The sequence below is a fragment of the Equus przewalskii genome, chromosome 1 (genome assembly GCF_037783145.1).
Source record: "Equus przewalskii isolate Varuska chromosome 1, EquPr2, whole genome shotgun sequence".
Classification (NCBI taxonomy): Eukaryota; Metazoa; Chordata; class Mammalia; order Perissodactyla; family Equidae; genus Equus; species Equus przewalskii.
This window is the reverse complement of record NC_091831.1, coordinates 141,322,383-141,340,547: the sequence shown is the minus strand read 5'-3', so window position 1 is coordinate 141,340,547 and position 18,165 is coordinate 141,322,383. Positions and strand designations below refer to the sequence as shown.

Here is an 18,165-nt window from a genome sequence, read left to right as displayed (position 1 = left end):
TAGTGCTATTGTGGCCACTCTCACACTGCTCCATGCCAAGGGTCTTCGTTCTTTTTCAGGTTGGTCATGGGCCAGAATAGGGATGGGCTTTGAATCACATACAAATATGCCCATTTCCCAGTGTTAGACCCACGTTCAAAAGCTCAGATGAGCAGCGAGTTGGGCCAAGAATTGCCCAATATTTAGATAATGGGAAGGAAGAAAAGCAAATATATTAAAAGTCCCAATTTCCAAAAAAGAATGTGCTCTTCCAGTGATAAGATAACTTTGCGCGCAGGCCTTAGCTCTGATGCCCATGTCTGGAATCAGATGCAGATCTGGGTTCTTTTCATTCTACCTTTAGCCAGACAGACCCACAGTTCTACCCTCGGGTATCAGGTACCATATTAAGGAGGATTTAAAAGAATCTTAGATTCATGTTCTTCTATCTTTTTCATTTGGTTTCCTAACTGGGTAGTCATGGACAAGAGGCTGAACGCTATTCTTAAAGGTAACAGGCCCTTCTTTACCAGTTTCATATTTGTTTTTAATAGGCCAGGTTTTTTGTTTTTTTGTTTTGTTTTTGTTATTAGAAAACCAGAAATTCAAAAGTGCAGCTTCTTAGATCAACCACCAGATGGTGCTGTAGGACCAAAGCAGGGAGTCCTCCACCTCTTGGGAAAAACCCAGCCTGAAGACGTAAGCAGTCAGTCCATGGTTAACTAACATCACCAGGACCAACTGCATGTATTTTATTACCATAATCATAAGTGTACATAAATGGGTTAATTTAAACTGATTTTATGGCTGTTGTTGTTTTTTAACTTTCTTCAGAGACTCAGAACCACAGCCTTCCTATATCCGGGTAGTCCAGGTAAACTCTTACAGACTAGACTCAGAGAAAATGTTTAAACCTTCCCTGAACTGCTACACATTTGCAGTAAGAGGTGGAAAGAATACAAATTTCCTCATTTACGGCAATAACAGGGGCAGGCTGTATTAGTCACTAAGTAAACTCAAAACATTCTTACTGGAGCTTACCTTTTCTACAAAAAAGGCCTTTTATAAAATGAGGAGTTCACTAAAGGGTCCTAGCTAAGAAGGAAAAGAGTGGCAACTGCCCTGACTTGAATGCATGAATGCTAAAAGTGAATCAAGCAAATGGGAGTCAGTGGGAACACACAGGATTATTATTGCAAAGCCTGGTCTCCTCTGCCCGTCTACACTGCCAGTCAGCCCTGCTCGCTTCCTTGTCCCTGAGGTCTGGCTCCTGCCTTTACTGTCCACTGACATTGTGCTTCCCAAGGTGACCAATGGCCTGTTAACTGCTGGACAGACTGGCATTTTCTACTTTCATTCTCCCAACTCCTTTTCCGTATGTGACATTCCAGGGTGTCTTCTCCCAGAGAAACTTGCTCTTCCTCCTCCCTAGATGATACTCATCTCCTGATTTCCTCCTCTCCTCCAACTACTCCTCTGGCTAGTCCCTGTCTCCTCCTACTTCTCTGGCTCCCTGAGCCCCTCAGCCCTTCTTTCTGGGATCCTCCTTCAGTGATCTTGCTCACCCTTAGGACTAAGATGTCGCAGTTTTTCCAAACCTGCAGCTGATGGCCTGGTCTCTCTCTCTCTCTCTTTCTCTCTCTCTTTGCGTTTCCCCACCGCCCCAGGCTTCTGTCTGCTGAACATTTTCCCCGGGGTAAAACCAAACTCACTAGTTAATTCTATGACATCATCTTTCTGGTTTCACAATTTTTTTATTTATTCAAGGATTTAGAACATTTTTTTCTTTTTACAAATGGAATACATAGTCATTATAGGAATTTTAGACCAAAAAAGGCACCAAGAAAAAATAAAAAGTACGTAAGTCTCACTATCCAGGGATAACTACTATTAACATTTTGGCATGTGTCTTTCCAATCTTTTTTCTATGCATATGTACCTCCAAAAATTTACTTGGGATCCTAATACACATATTTTTTCACACTCTGCCTTTGACACTTAATAACATTAAGAATATTTTGCCCATGTCATTATTTATTCTTCTATAACACTAGCTTTCATTGCTGCATGACTTTTGGTCAAATCGTCAAATTGCTCTTCAAAACATTTGGATTTACACTCCTAACAGCAGTGTTTAAAGTAACTACAACTCTAAACCATATTTTACCTTTTTTCAATGTTTGAAATTTGAAGATGAAATATATCTAATTATAATTCGTGTTTCTCTGATTGCTAATGAGGTAGCTAGTAAATCTTTTCAAACGTTGAAATGTTTCTTGGTGCCTTGCAATGTTCTTTTGTGAAGGTGTGCTCAGGACCTGGAGTGGGTCCACCTGCTTATCGGCAGGGCAAGCTTAGGAAAACCATCTCACTTTTCTCAGCTCCAGCGTTTACTTTCATAAAAAAGGAATAAGAATAATACCGACCTCAGAGGGTTGTTGTGAGGATGAACTGTGACAATGCAAAGTACCCCTGACAATGCCTGGCATCTGGTGAGTGTGCAACAAATGCTGGCCTTTTCCCCCCTATTTCTCTACAAGGTTGTTTGTCTTTTTCCTATTTGTAAGAATCCCTACTTCTTTAGGGGCAACACCACTCCAAATCACACAGGATAATAATAATAATAATAGCTATCCTTTATTGCAATACTTACTATGAGCCAGGCATTGAGATATTTGCATTGCATACAATATCTCATTAAATCCTCAGGAACATCTGATTTCTATTTTTTCATCACCCTTCATATCTATCTAGTTCCCGAGTACTATTAGCTCACGGTTTTGTCCAAACTGTCCCTTCTTCCCCCAGTGCAATTTAGCACATGACCACCCCTGCCCAGGAGTAATGAGATGTCCTCCAAATTGGATTCTACAGTTCCAGACGACTTTTCTGCCCTCTAATATCATTTTTACAGATGCAAATGCCAGAAAAATGATCATTTTACAATTTTGGTAGAACGGCAGAAGCCAGAATAATTCTTATAAAGCTCAAAATCCTCGATGGCTCCCAGTGACCTTTCGGCCAGCATCAAAGTCCTCCACGATCTGTTTCTGGCTCGTCTTTTCTGCCACGGGTCCCCTACTTCTACTCTTTGCTTTCTCTGTAACCCCACCTTTACGCACACACTCACAATCCATGCAAACAGCCCTAAGCTCTCATTACACAGCTGCACATTTATTCATCTCTTCCACAGACCCTGACTGAGCACCCACTGTCCTCCAGGCACTGTTCACCAGGCTCCTTCCTTCTCCGTGCACATCCTACAGGCTATGTTTCTTTCTCCTCCAAAATGATGAGCCCATGTTGGCTAGGAATTATTTCCTCCACAGTGATTAGCCCAGCCCTCGTATATTCATATGTAATTTATAATTATTTGTGGACGCGAAAGTTGTGTCAGCCTCTATACAGAAAGGAAAGTCCAGAGGCTCAGGGGAGGGGAAGGGATTTAAGAGCAGACGGGTGTACAAGCTGGGGGTATGTTGAAAACAGAGCGGCTTCTCACAGAGGTTTCTATAACCAAGATAAACAAGAGAAGGGGCAACGGAACAGGAAAAGGAGCAACAAGTGATTAGGAGATACTAGCTTTTCAATCTAAGAAAATTACCCTTTGTTTCTGAGTCATCTATCTGCTAGATAGAGCTGTTTCCCTAAAGAAGAAAGACAGAGAGATGAAGGAGGAAAGGACATGATGCTTTCCATGTGATATCTCAGTTACTTCTCCCAACACCACCAGCAAGTCGATGCTATTATTTCCACTTAAAGAAATTGAGGTTCAAGGCTGTGAAACAACTTGACTAAGGTCATATGGTGAGATGGTGGAAGAATGATGATTTCCACCCAGTATGTCTGACTCCAGCATCTTTTTTATTTCCTATACACAGGCTGGGGTCTAGAGAAAGAAAAAACTGAAACCTCTATTCAGACTGTTTCTGAGACCATTCTCTTCTTATCTCTCAAATCCCACCCACGACCTCACTCACGAGTTCTCATAAATGCCTTCTCAGAATCCCATGCTAGGATCCCATGGAACCCCTTCCTGCAGCTCAGCTCTGACGAACTAGTCAGGCACCAGACCAGGAGTTTTCAAAGTGAACAAGCTGTGTCGTAATCTTCTCTGCCTTCTCCTGTTTCACTTAAGCAAGGAGTCAGATATGTGAGCCTGTGAGTCCTGCTTGGCCATCAGCCTCAGCGACCAGCATTAATCTTTGAACTCCTCCCACCATTTACTGAAGAGCAATGACATGCCCAGAGATACTCAGTGACTGATGGCAAAGGTACTGACATTTAGATTTCCTGATCTGTTTGTTCTTCCTTTCACCCTGTCCTTTTCATGTTAAGAGAAAAGACTTTGTTGTTCAGAGGCCGTCCCCAAAATAGCACGCAGTTATTCTTCAGAGAAGTTCAGGCTTAATTAAAGGGGGTTGCTCTTTTCTGGTATCCTTTGTTGTGTTCCGTTCCTACACCCCCGTTCCCACTTCACCAGTTCCTGTCTCTCCTACCCACTCTTTGACCACTATCCATTCTTTATTATATACTTTAGAGTGAGTCCATTCCAACGGAGTATTCATAGTATCTGTCACCTGTTCCTTCCTTTCCCTCTCATCAAGGCTATGTTCTTTTGGCAAGCATTTTCTGAGCATTTACTAGCTGCCAGGTTCTGTGCCAGCAGCTGGTCCTCTTAATTTCATTTCTGACAATCACAGTAGCTTCCAAATGGATCTCCCTGCCTTAAGTTTCTCTCTGAACCCATCTACTGCATCCTGCTGTCAAATCAATCTCCCTAAAGCTCTGCTTTGTAAACAGCCTTCTCCACCCATTGGCCCACAGGATTAAGTCCCTACTAATTAGCTCTCTTCTCTCTGCCCTCTAGATGCCTTTTGGACTTTTTTCCCTTCTATGGACAATCTGCATTCTAGTAAGTGTGTTCTATTCATTTGCTCCCCAGCATGCCATGTGCATTCCCACCTCTGCGTCTTACAGCTCTTTGAATTTCCAATTCCACTCCATATGTACATAATAAATATTTGGGGACAAACTCCACCCTTGGTGGCACAGGATGCTGCCCAATAATAGTTCTAGTTAAGGAGCAGAAGCAACCTAATACTTGTCCCTATAGGAGTCTGAATGTCCCACAGTTAAGGAAGAGGAGAAATACTAACCATGTCTATCTATAGAGGTCCAAAGACCTAAGGAACCTCAGGCCCTTGACCCAAAGTGTAGCTAGGAGATGAGTTTCTTAGTCAATCTTGCTAAATCCTGGGATGAGAAATCCAATCAACTCATTCTTGCAGTCAGTCATTCAACAAAATACTTATCGAGGATCATCTATGTGCTAGGCATCATGATGAGTGCTTAGCGAACAACAGTGAATAAGATAAACAGGTTCCTGCCCTCATGGAGCTTTCAGTAGAGAGGACAGACATTAAACACATCAACAAATGAGTAAATAAAACAGTAAAAATGTGAGCTAAGTGTTAGTAAGAGGAGAAATAAAGTGTTACGATGCAGCAGGGCAGGATATGCTACTGGAGATAGGAGGTGCTGTCAGTCAAAGAAGTTCTCCCTGAAGAAGAGACATTTAAACTGAGATCGAAAGCTGGGAAAGCCAAACACTCAAAGTGAAATGCCAGGCTCTTGAACAGTGAGTGTGCAGGCTCAACACATAAACACACACACCTACACACTTGCTGAGGCCAATGCCAGCCAATGACTTCACTGGCTGGGGTCTCATGTGTAATTCACTAGTCCACTGGGGATGTGGCAGCAGTCCTTTCTATCATAACCAAAACAGCTTCTCTTCAATTATACAAATAGATAATAAGCCTTTGGGTTTATGGGTTTCTCAAATGACTGGGATTTAAATCCCACCTATTTATTTTTTCTACTTCACTCTGCTAGCAGGGCTATTTGCTTCCAACTCAAATTTACATAATATTTCTAGAACCGAATATAGCACTTTAGTGATGCTTATCACTCCCCTATATTGAAAATAACTGCTTGTTACTTTTTAAAGTTGGTATATAACAGCTCTTAAGAAATTCTAGAAATTTGCTTTCCATACCTCGTTGATTAACTGGATCTTTAGCTACGTAGGCAACATAGTCTGTAGTATCCTATAAAAAAGGGAAAATGATTGCATTTAAAATGAATGGATTGTACTGTTGAAAGATAAGAGTACATTTAGGACATGATACTGAGGCAAGGACTTAAATACCAATGGTTCTGTTTAAAGAGAAAATAAAAGTATCCCAGGAAGGAACATAAATAAATACACACTATATAGTTTAGCAGTTGTGGAGTCCACATTCTCTGCCCCTGGGGAAGAGAATTTGAAGATTAAAAATTCAGAGGCAGACCATGTCACTAAATAAAGAGAATGCACGTATGGAATATGTTAGCACATACATTCTTTAAAAAACGATTAGGTGTGACTGTCTCCTGTGTTGAAAGTTGAAATACCAGAGGTTATGCAATCACAAAGATGTCATGAACTAGGATGTGGCATCATGATTTCCTAGTTGTCCAAATAGATGCCATGTACGTCAGAAAATAAGTCGATTAAAGAGACACATTGGGTTCTGTGGCTGTTAGCTTGCTTGTGCGCAGTGCACGTTAACTTAAGGAATAATAAAGCGAAAATACAAGGCATTTATTTGAGCAATATATAGAAAGGGAAGATAACTTTTGAAAATGAACACCCAAGAAAAACCTAAGGAGTTCAAAAAGAGATGCACTACTAACTTTGTAAAAAACAAACAAAGAAAAAGCCACTTGGTAATTCTGACTTTTATTGAAAACAGTAAGCTGATGAATGATAAGATTTTAATAATTAAAGATGCTTTTTGTTATCTCAGTTCTCAGGAAAAAATACACACAATGCCATTTGCAGATTAGAAGTATGACTCTCTAGAGGGAAGATGCAATCAACTGGCAGGAAATAAAAGCCCATGTTTGTAATACCCTCAAGGACAATCACTTAATAACCCACAATGAATCATACAGGAAGCAGATCTTGGGGTCAGCATAACTTGTCTTTAGTTATTTAAAAAAATAACACACACCTAAGTAAATTTCTCTTATGCAAAAAGATAAAAGGTTTGAAATATCTTGTAAATAAATAAGGTCATATCTACAAGGTTTGTTTACATCAATTTAGAAGCAAAGCCACAATTGCTGGGGGCTTGGCTGCTATTTTTAAGGGTGAGGATGTGGTGTGATGCCAGCAATGTTCCCGGGTGCATTAGATGATGGGAAAGAGGTTGTGGCACCTCTCTAGACTTCAGTTTCCTCATCTTCAAAAGGGTCTCCAACATTCTTATAGTTCCAAAACTCTGTAACTGTAAATATCTAGGAGAATTTAAAGTATGTTAAAACTAAAGCACAAATTATGGGGGAGAATATAAGAAAATGTATTTAATTTTGATGTATTGATAATGCATTTTTGAAATGGAGAAAGTATATATAGCTACAAAACATAACCAAGAACTGTCTTCAGGGCTGATAGAAGGAAGACAAGCAAACTGTTTTTGAGAAGAGATTAAAGGTGAGGGAGAGCAAAGGTCAAGAGGTGAGGAAGAACACTCAGTATTTTTTAAACTTTGAAGGAAATACGCTATTGGGCCACGCAGACTTTTAGCTTCCTACCCCTTGTACCCAGTTAGCTGTGAAGTTGCAAATTATCTCTGTAAGCGTCCTAAAAAAAAAATTATGGACAAGTGTGAGCAGTAGTGGTGACAGTTATCTTTTATCACTCTGTGCCAGGCACCATGCTAGCTGTCCACAGGCGTCAATTCACTTCATGCTCACCACGCTGCGAGGCAAGGGCGATCAGCCCCCATTTCACCCTGAAGCTTGGAGAGGTTAAACAGGTCAAGTCTACTTGACTCCAAAGTCTGGCACTTCACTCAGAGGCCCTCTCATGCCAATACTTATGGTTGCTCCAGTTTTCTATTTTAAATTCAAACCAGCAGGCTTTCTCCCCAGCTGCAGAGAACACAGGGGTCCCACTCCATTCACTAGGTACAAACTTTCCCACAGCAACTACAAATGCTTTACTGTGTGTTTTGGGTAGGGGCAGTGCTTTGGTTGGTTGAAAGAACTAAAGAACTAAAAGCACATGAAGACAGTCTAAAAAGAATTAGGATTCTGGAGAACTATGATAGACACCATGCAGGGCATACCTAGGGTAAATGAGGATTTGCATACCAATTCTAAAAGGACAGCAACCTTGAAACTTGAAAACTTGAAATTAGGGCAAACAGCAATAATTATTTTTCACACTCCTCTTATAGAACTCATTACTTTAAATAGATTAAGGAAAGTATTTGAGGTCCTTCATGGATGGTCAAGCTATAATGGGTTAGGAAGAGAAGTGACAATGCTGGCCTTTCCAGGCTGGATTCAGTAGACCCTCTCTGCATGTCCTTTGGAGTCACTGTTGAGGCCATATTACAAGGCTGGTTGGATGGGAGTTCACATGCAGTACTGGGCTCACATTGCAGCTGCTAAGTGCCAGGCATCTTGCATGCCCTCTATTTGCTAATGAACCCACAACTAGCCATCTGTGGAATTTCTTGGGGAAAAAGTGGAGCTCTTGAAATTTGGCTTACTTTTCAATGGCAGAAGGTAAAAATTTAAATTTTTAAATGGTAAAGTACCACTACCAACTAATATATTAGTTCCATGGCATCATGGAACCATGTAACTAATACACTCATTTGAAAATAACTATACCCAAAGCTGAAAGATGAGGAATTAGTGAAGTCTAAAGGGAAAATTGAGTATCCATTAATAAAGGGAAAAAACCCAATGATTTGATATCCTGTAATGTCTGCTTTTCTTCCGTACACTTCAAAGAAGTTGTGAAGGCAGACTGCCTAGCTTTGACACGCTCAAATACTTTGAGGCACAGGTGGCCAATGTGAAGATAAGTGATTATTGAAGTGTTTTTAAGAAACGGCTAATTTAACAGCATTTAACAATACATTTCACACACAAAAAATTTACACCGACACCCAAGTGGAGGAACTTGCTTAAATATTTTAGATGCCAGTAAAGGAAGCAATGATTACACTGAGGAGCTTGAGAACTTTATTTCCTTTTAGGATAGACAATTATTTTTCCTTTTAAATATTAATCCTAGAGATTAAAACAAATCAACACTTTGCAGTAACCCCAGCTGCCAAATTTAGTTTTTACTACCGTTCCATACCTCTCTTGGGTTTCTGGGTTATGTGTCCTTTCATTTATGACCCTAAATTTTATTCTTCAATTGGAAGTGAGAAAATAAATGTGATGCATAGAAAAAAATCAACTATTAAAGTGGATTTTATTGCCTCATTTCTGAAGGATATAATCTTTAATAATAAACGTTTTGCAGAAAAGAAGGTAATAACATCGTGGGTAAGAACAAAAGTCTGCCTGTATTCCCCATATGCTTTCTTGACATTACCGATGTTCAATATTACGAAAGTCATATTCTGCACTCTTCTAGTCTTCAATACATTTTCAGGTACAAGAAAAAATGTCACAATGTCACAGAGGAGCAAATTCTAGTTTCCATGCCCCTCTCCTTTCGCTCTAGTCCAGAAATGATGCAGCAAGGAGTCAGGGAATGACCCTCTACTCTACAAAGTAGGCTTAGAGAGAGATCACTGGCTCAGTCCTGCCTAATTCAAGGGAACTGAGCACCCATGTGGCCTCTCGCTACGGAGGAACTCCAGTACTCTCTGCCCAGCTGAGTGCTCCCTCCGGAGTTTCTGCAAACCTGGTTGCTCATTCTAGAGCAGACTTGGGTGCCTTGGTTGACATTCAGAGCGACAAACAGGCTTCCCCTCATATGTCAAATCCAATTGATTAGCAGGATCTGCCTGGAACTCTGTGTTGAGAAGAATTCTGAGGGAGGGCTGACAACACATGTATGAGAAACTTGTTTTTCATGACTTTGATGTTATCTACAGGAAGGTTCTCAGATGATAACTCCATGGCTAAGAACACAATGGAGTATTATCAGCTCATCTACTAATCTGAATATTTTTAAAACCAGTGACAGGAAATATTTTGTCAAAAACAAATTTATTACCTGCTGCACATAGCTATTCATGAATTGTAATAAGATATTTGGAAAAGACAGGTAGTGGCTAATATGCTTTACACGGAAGTTCTTTTAACTCTTAAAGGAAGAACTTTTATGAATCCATACTTACAGGATCCCCTCCAGAGGCAAATGAAATAGACTGCATATGATGGTTTGCAATAATCTGAAAAATATAAACAAATTAGACATGCATGATGCTATAAATTAATTACTCCTATTTATATGCAATCTAACAGTCATGGATATACATTTGTTTGTTTTGGTTTTGCCTGCTTAGCACCCCTTTGGAAACTACTCCACCCACATTCTATACTAATTTCATTTAGACCGGGAGGTTCAGGCGGGTTTGACATGTCCATCTCATTGTCACTCTCCTTGCAGGTGGATACATGATCCAGGCCTAGTCAATCAGAAAACACCATCCCTCTGGATACAGCAAAGCTAATCAATGTCTTTGGGGTGGAACTGAGATAGATAATAGGAGAGAATGCATCTCTCTCCGCCATTAAGGACTGTGTAAGCCCAAAGCTACTGGGAGCCACCTTTTGCTGCCATGTAGGAAAAGCCTGCTGGAAAATGAAGTTTTCCCTCTGGAGAAAATCAGAGCTGAGAGTTAAAAACAGAAAAAAGTCTAGTGGTAACATTTGTTTCTCATCACCTCAACCAATACATTTCCCCTCTTCCTTTATCTTTCTATGTATTTTTTCTATTTTATTTATTTATTTTTATATGAGTTAGTTTGACTTGGGTTTCAGTGATTCACCACCAAGAGTATCCTGACTAAGGCACTAACATTAAGACTTTCAACACGAAGTAAGACTATCCAAGTGAACTGTATTACCTAGCCAAGAAGATTGTCTGTTTTACTTGAGATTCTATTTGGAAGCCACGGTGTAACGATCAATTTGCAAAGATGTATTTGTCATACTGCTTTGAAGTTTCATTAAAACACCAACTGTGCACCTATTAGATAATCGTGTCTTCAGAATTCTTTAACAGAATCTACTACAGCTGCTTACATAAGATGACCAAGCAAATCCGCTCTTAGATGTATGTCTAACAGAATTGTGTGAATATGTGCACCAAAAGTTATTCTAAAGAAAATCACTGCTTTGTTCCTAATAGCCCCGAAGTGGAAACAATCTCAATGATGGCCATGGTGATATTCAAACAATGGACTACTACATGGCAACACCATATATCTTGGGCAAAAGAAGCCAGACACAAAGAATTATACTGCATGGTTTAATTTATATAAAGTCCCAAAACTGGCAAAATTATTTTATTCTGTTTGAAGTCAGGATAGTGGTGACTTCTGGAGCAAAGGAAGAGAGAGCAAGTGGTTTTCTTGGATCCTGCAGACTTTCTTGATCTGGGTAGTGGTTACACAAATGTGTTAATTTTGTGATAACCAAGCTGTACACTTATGATTTGTGCACTTTTCTATATTAACGTTTTCTAAATTTATATTTCAGTTAAAAATGATTACTGAAACCAAAATCAATACACAAAGATCAATGTCATTCCCACATATCAGCAGTAGCCAATTAGACACTGTATTCAGGGGATGGGCGGGTAAGATACATTTTACAAGAGCACCTACATATAAAACTAATAAGAATTGTGTAAGGCTTTTTGGAAAACTTCACTGAAGGATGTAATTAAGACCTGAACAAATAAAAAGATATATATCACCTTTAGGGATGAGAAGACAATATTGTAAAGATGTCAATTCTCCACCAAATTAATCTATAAATTCCATGCAATTCCGATAAAAATTCCACCAATGTCACTCAGGGAACTTTTCATGCTGCTTCTAAAATTCACATGGGAGAATAAATGTGCAAAAAGAGCTAAAGCAATTTTTTAAAGAACAAAGAGACAAGATTTTCCTTACCAGATAGCAAGACATATAAAGACATATTCAAGTTGTTTCTAAAATTCATATGGAAAAATAAATGTGCAAGAAGAGCTAATGCAATTTTTTAAAGAACAAAGAGACAAGATTTTCCTTATCAGCAAGCATATTATAAAACTATAGAATTTCATTAGAATACAAAGTATAAAAGCAGACTCACATATTCATGGACTTTTAGTCTATGATAAATGTGGCAGCAAACAGCAGACCAAAGAACAAGTGATTAAATTAGTGGAGTTGGCTGAATTAGCTATATATATGGAAAATATATATAAATAAGTTCTGTTCTCATACTTTTTATATAAATAAATGTTTGACTTATAAAGATCTACAAAAACATTAGAAGATAGACAGAAGATAGAGCTACAAAGATAGATAGATCTACAAAGATAGATAGAAAGATAGACATACAAAAACATTAGAAGACAAAAGATCATGCTTGTGATCTTTGAGGTAGGAAAACTCCATCTTAACAGAAAGAAAAAGACATACAGAAAAAAGCCCTTAAATTTGATTACGTAAAAACTCATTTTAAAACTTTTGTATAAGAAAAGACCCCTGAATCAGGACAAACAACAGGCAGGGAGAATATATTTGCAACATGTAAAAAGTATACATATAAAGAGTTTATAAAGAATTCCTACAACTCAATAAGAAAAAGAAATAAACTCAAATAAGAACAATAATTTTCAAAAGTAATACCAGCGTTCGATAAACACATTGAAAGATAATCTCCAAGAAATCAAGGCTACGGAAAATAAAACAAGACACTATTAAATTCATAAATTTGTTAAAGTTCAACAAAATCATGTGTGGCAAAAGTGTAGATATTCTTAAACACTGCTGGCTAGAGCTTAAATTTGTACAGCAACTTTGGAGAGCAATTTGACAGTATTTATTAAAACTAAAGTATGCATACCCTACAATTCCACCTTTCCACTTCTAGGTATTTATTCTAGACAAACATCAGTGGTTGTTCATTTACCCATAGTTTATAATAACAAAAAACTGAAAATTATCAGTGCATAGTTAGGTCAACTAGGGCACAGCTATACAAATGGAATGCTATGAAAAAATACATATCTATGTATACCAACAAAGTAAATCTTCAAGATATTGCTGAGGGTTTTTTGTTTGTTTGTTCTGCAAGTTGAAGACAGTTACGTGAGATGCAAAAAAACCAAACACACAAAAGCAGCTTTTTCCACGAGTTCATAAAGATCCACGTAAGTGCAAAGAAAAAGGATTTAAAGAATACATACCAAATTGATAATAGTAGAAAGTTACCTACTGCGAAAAGAAATGGGACCAAGTATCTTTTCACTATAATTTTCTCTAAGAAGTACACGGATAATATGCTTATGTGTGAATTTAGCTTTTTTTTAAACGAGGAAAATAGAGGAAGAGCTGAATGGATCAGTTCTTAACATGTCGATCTGTGGCTGAGAACGCTGTGGTTTGCAGGTGTGGATGTATAAGTCATTAGCTCATAGACAACAGGGAGCTGAAACCTTGGAGCAGATGCGATTGTCTGCAGCGCGGGGAAGAGGAGGATAAGGAGGGAGAGGAAGGGGGAAGGAGGAGGGCGACGCTTGGTAAGCGTTGTCACAAAGGCCACGGAGAGTATTTTCAAGTTCAGAGCATCATCAGCGGCAGAACGGTTAAGTAAGGCGCAGCCAGCATGTACAGTATCTAGGGACGAAATTCGAATCCATAAAAACAGACCACCAAGCCAGGCTGCCGTCCCCCGTGTAGCAGCGAGCAGCTCCCAAGCCACGAGCGCGGCAAGCGGGAGGCGGTGTCTGGGGGTCGCGCACACGCACAAGGTTACGCAAGCGCACCGCGTTTGCGCACGCGCACAGCCGCCCGGCTGCGTAGCTCCAAGGTTGCTGAAAACGCCTGGCGAGAGGTTGAGCTGCTTGGACAATGTCGGAAATGCACGAGCTGTCCGAGCTATATGAAGAGAGCAATGAGCTGCAGATGGATGTGATGCCTGGCGAGAGTGACCTTCCGCAGATGGAGGTAGGCGGCGGGAGCCGGGAGCCTTCCCCGAACCCCTCCCGCGGCGGGGCCGCGCCCCAGCTGGAGGAGGAAGGCCCCATGGAGGAGGAGGCGGCCCATCCAATGGCGGAACCCGCGGCGGAGCGCGCCCTTGCTCGCCGGCCCAGCCCCGGGGAGCTGCTGGGCCAGATCGCGGGCCCCGACTTCGAGAGCGAGGACGAGGGTGAGGAGTTTGACGACTGGGAGGACGACTACGACTATCCGGAAGAGGAGCAGCTGAGCGGTGCAGGCTACAGAGTATCGGCGGCCCTTGAAGAAGCCAACAAGATGTTTCTGAGAACATCCCGAGCGAGAGAAGCAGCCCTGGATGGCGGGTTTCAGATGCATTATGAGAAGACCCCCTTTGATCAGTTGGCTTTTATCGAAGAGCTCTTTTCGCTTATGGTTGTCAATCGTCTGACCGAAGAACTCGGCTGTGATGAGATTATTGACAGAGAGTAGTGAAATGCTGTTAAAAGAGGAGGAAACTACTTGAGGAGAGAACCAACATTCCACTGTCTCTTGGGTTCGTTCCAGATAGTTCCGTGCCAATGAAAAACTTGGTCTTCAAAAAACACTTTTTGTTTTGCAGAATAGAATAGGACAGTGACTGCACAGTTGTGGAAAAGGAAGAAAATTGTTAAAGAAAAAGATTCTTAGGACCGTTGAAACCTGTTTTCAAGAATGTGCTGAAACACCTCTGGCTTTGACTTCATTACTGGTCCAGATTATTTTCCTTGCACTGGGGAAAATATCTTTCATATTTCACTGTAAGGGATGGTTTTGCAAGAATAAGTCATGACCAAGACAAAGTGCCAGCCTAGGAGTCCACCGGTATATCCAACTTAGGATGCAAAGTTTGTTTGAGTAATTTGGACTGAAAGCCTATTGAGAAAACTTTGAAGATTCCAGTTTGTGATCTATCCAAGCTGTAGTTATCAAAGGCTAAATTTTTAGTGGAAGATAAATTGAGTGTTCTTCAGAATCCCAAAAGGATAAGCAAACCCAGACAGAAATATGTATCACGTGTGCTGTCTTAAAATGTGTTTCCAAGAGCATCTGACAGTTTGTACATATATCTTGATCATTTATAAAGCTACTATGATCTATAATTCAAGAAAATTCATTGTCTTGACCATTTTTAAAAGTCAAAAATTGTCTTTAATAAAGGTTCAAATTTAGACATTAAAATGTATGTGGAGGTACAAAGAGACTATTTCTAACACCCTTATATACTAGAGAAATGTTCTGTTTTACCTGCTCTCTGTTTTTCATTTAACTTTACAGGCAAAAGACTTTGGTTGAACTTCATAATGTAACAGCTGTTAAGTGAAAATTGTCAAGTAAAAGGAAAGCCCTACATCTAAAAGAAGACTTTATGAACAATTTTGCCATCAACCTTTAAAGGTTTTAAACCTGCCCAGAAATCCACCACAGTATCTGAAGTTTCCCTCTGTCTCCTCCTCTAATTAAGCTTGTTATTGGTTATGCACCAGCCTTCGAGATAATAAAATTTCTTGTTCTGTGTATTTTGTTGGTTTGTCTAATAATATTGCATACATACTTCCTCTAATGCTGTATGTTGGATTATACTATTTTATTGCTTTGCAACCACTTTATGATATAAATTTAACCCCTATTTATAGGGGAAAGTGCTCAAGCTTCAAATACCTACTACCAGTTAATTTGTGGAAATTAAACGTAGTGAATTCCTGTAGGAAAATTTACCAACCTGGGAAAGCCTGCCCTGTCAATGAGCATGTTGCTGTGGTTATTTTTTGAAGATGCTGAAGTTCTGTGAGAATAATGATTGTGTCAGAAGGCTGTGCCCAATAAAACTGAGTATATCAGCAGGTCTTATCAGGATCAATAAAAAGCTACCAGATATTCCTGCCTCCTTGTGGCAGTAAAGGACATATCCATCCAACACAACAGGACAACTCAGCCTTATTTGTGTCACAGCCATCCTGTCTTTTAGGGAGGGGGTTTCTTTTCTGTAAAATAGAGGACTGACAAGGATGGTCATCATCACTTCAACAGTAGCTTGGTGGGGAGGAGGAGAGAGAGATGGGAAAGATTAGACAGGAGGTAAAATGTTGGAACTTAAACGTCTTAATCCTGTTGCCTCTCCCAAGCGTCAGTTTTTTCATTGCATTTTCAAAGAGCTTGTAGCTACAGGCAGATGAGTCTGGAGAGATAATGAATTGCTTGTGTGATGTGAAGGGAAAAAAAAAAAAAAAAAGGGATGCCGGTATACAATGAAATGACCAGTTGCATTTACCTCCAGGTAAAGATGCCAGAAAATAGGCTCAGGAAAAACTAAGGTCTACAACCTGGGAGGTGTGATTCTGTTTCTCTCCAGGATGAGCGGGAGCAAGAGGAGTGGAAAAGAAAGCTATTCCCTATTGGGTTTGAAGGCTTATTTAGGGGAGAAAGACCTAGACTCTGAAACTGGCTCCTCTGATGATTGGTTTGTTGGTCTTAAAAATAGGCAGTAACCTGAGAGACCATGGAAAATAATACGTGTTAATATTTACTGAAGGTAGAAAATGGTAACACTTAAACACGCCTTTTAGGGGTATAAAATCCCTTGTGTTTCTTTTAAACATTATGGTTATCACAGACTGGAACCAGCCTACCTGATTCAAATGTGGGCGCCCCTACTTACTAGCTTTGTCACTGGGTCAATTAATCTCTCTGCCTCAGGGTCCTGAACTGAAAATAGGGATAACTGGATGTACCTTATGAAGGAGGATTAAATGAAAATACACATATGTCATATCTTCAATTAATACACATATGTACATATATATAATAATATACATATATCTTCATTTAATTGGAACTAAAGAAAAGAGTTCTGGGGAAGTTCTGATCCTGATTTTGTGAGGTGGGGGAGAGGGAATTTAAAGAAGGTTATGAGTATGTGGTGTGATTTGGGGAGAGTTTTCTGGATCTGTCCATATGTATTATAAATGTTTGCTTAAATCAGATGTCCCACATTGGCTGTCTTAAGGACACAGATCTATTTTTGGCTCATGCTTATAATTTTAGTTTCTTAATTAGAGACCAACATCTCCTAATCCAAAGAGAGCAGCAAAACTCCCAGATTTCCATCTTTTTTTTTTTTCTTTTGGAAGATCTGGCAGCCCTTGACCTATAGGGACATGGGAAAAAGCATCTGATCCACCTTTACATAGGGTAAGTATCCTGTTTGCCATATTCCCTGTGTTGTCTCCCCAACGTGGAGGCCCAGGGGCGCTCACTATTTATCAATGTGCTTGCACCATTGTTTTCTCTTGTACCTGGCCAGTTTGCATTACCTGCCTGGCCTCTGTAGATAACGGCCTGCTTCTCTTCTTGGAAACTGCCTGTTTTTACCTTCTTTATTTCTTTATTACCCATCTCAATTTCAGTAGCTATTAGAGTTGGTGGTAGGAGTGTAGAAATGAGTAAAGAAATCGTGGAAGTGGGAGCTACTGAGACTCTGACATTTTGCTTAAGGCTCTAAAATGCCATATTAAAGTACGTCAAGGAAGTCTCTTGCTTGAATTTTTAAAACAAGGAATATACAAAAAGCCCTATGACTGGCTTTTCCAAAATTTATTTTCTAATCCCAAAATATGGTAAGTTTTAAAAACTGCAAGCATTATGTGTTTAATTTTATTTTTTGCCTCTGAGGTTCTATGAGACATTTTCTGGGAGGAGTGAGTGGTTATGTTTTTGATGTTCTTAGTGGCTGAAGATGAATGTGACCATCTGACTCATAAATGCTCTGTCATCTGTGAATGTTTCCATAAACTTGAACCTGTTTATGTTTTCAGTTCAAAATATATCTTAGAAGTTAAATGGTGGGGGAAAGGCATTAGCATTTTGTATTTATCTTAGAACTTCAAAGGATAGCTTTCTTTAAGAATTTAATTAATAAATCCTTTTCTCATGCTACATCCATAAGGTCACTTCTCTGCTGCCTTCATCCCTTGAACATTTTAGTTGGCATTTTGATGGGACGTATAAAGCTTCTTGAGTTGAAGCATCCAGAGTGGCACATCTTTTTTTACACACCTCCTTCCCCTCACCAAGCCATTTCCCTCACTCCTGCAGAAAAGTTCAAAATCACTTTTAAAAAGCG

General features: G+C 39.7%; 2 protein-coding genes and 1 long non-coding RNA gene across 3 annotated transcripts in view; 2 read left to right on the top strand and 1 right to left on the bottom strand.

The window, feature by feature from the left end:
- Positions 1–18,165, bottom strand: part of SHC4 (SHC adaptor protein 4) — a 124,964-nt gene that overhangs the window by 38,432 nt on the left and 68,367 nt on the right. Inside the window, exons 5-6 of the mRNA XM_008521526.2 lie at positions 10,185–10,238; positions 6,041–6,092 (exon numbers count right to left, since the gene is read on the bottom strand). Of these exons, the coding sequence (XP_008519748.1) occupies positions 6,041–6,092; positions 10,185–10,238 (106 nt within the window). The remainder of the gene's footprint in view (positions 1–6,040; positions 6,093–10,184; positions 10,239–18,165) is intronic.
- LOC139083991 (uncharacterized) lies at positions 4,110–11,043 on the top strand. The gene is made up of 3 exons (XR_011541227.1): positions 4,110–4,253; positions 4,850–4,894; positions 10,457–11,043. It is a non-coding gene; the product is annotated as an uncharacterized lncRNA (long non-coding RNA).
- On the top strand, positions 13,384–15,562 carry EID1 (EP300 interacting inhibitor of differentiation 1). Its single transcript, XM_008521525.2, has one exon. It carries the CDS (start codon positions 13,920–13,922, stop codon positions 14,493–14,495), a length of 576 nt encoding a protein of 191 aa, XP_008519747.1. The 5' UTR covers positions 13,384–13,919; the 3' UTR covers positions 14,496–15,562.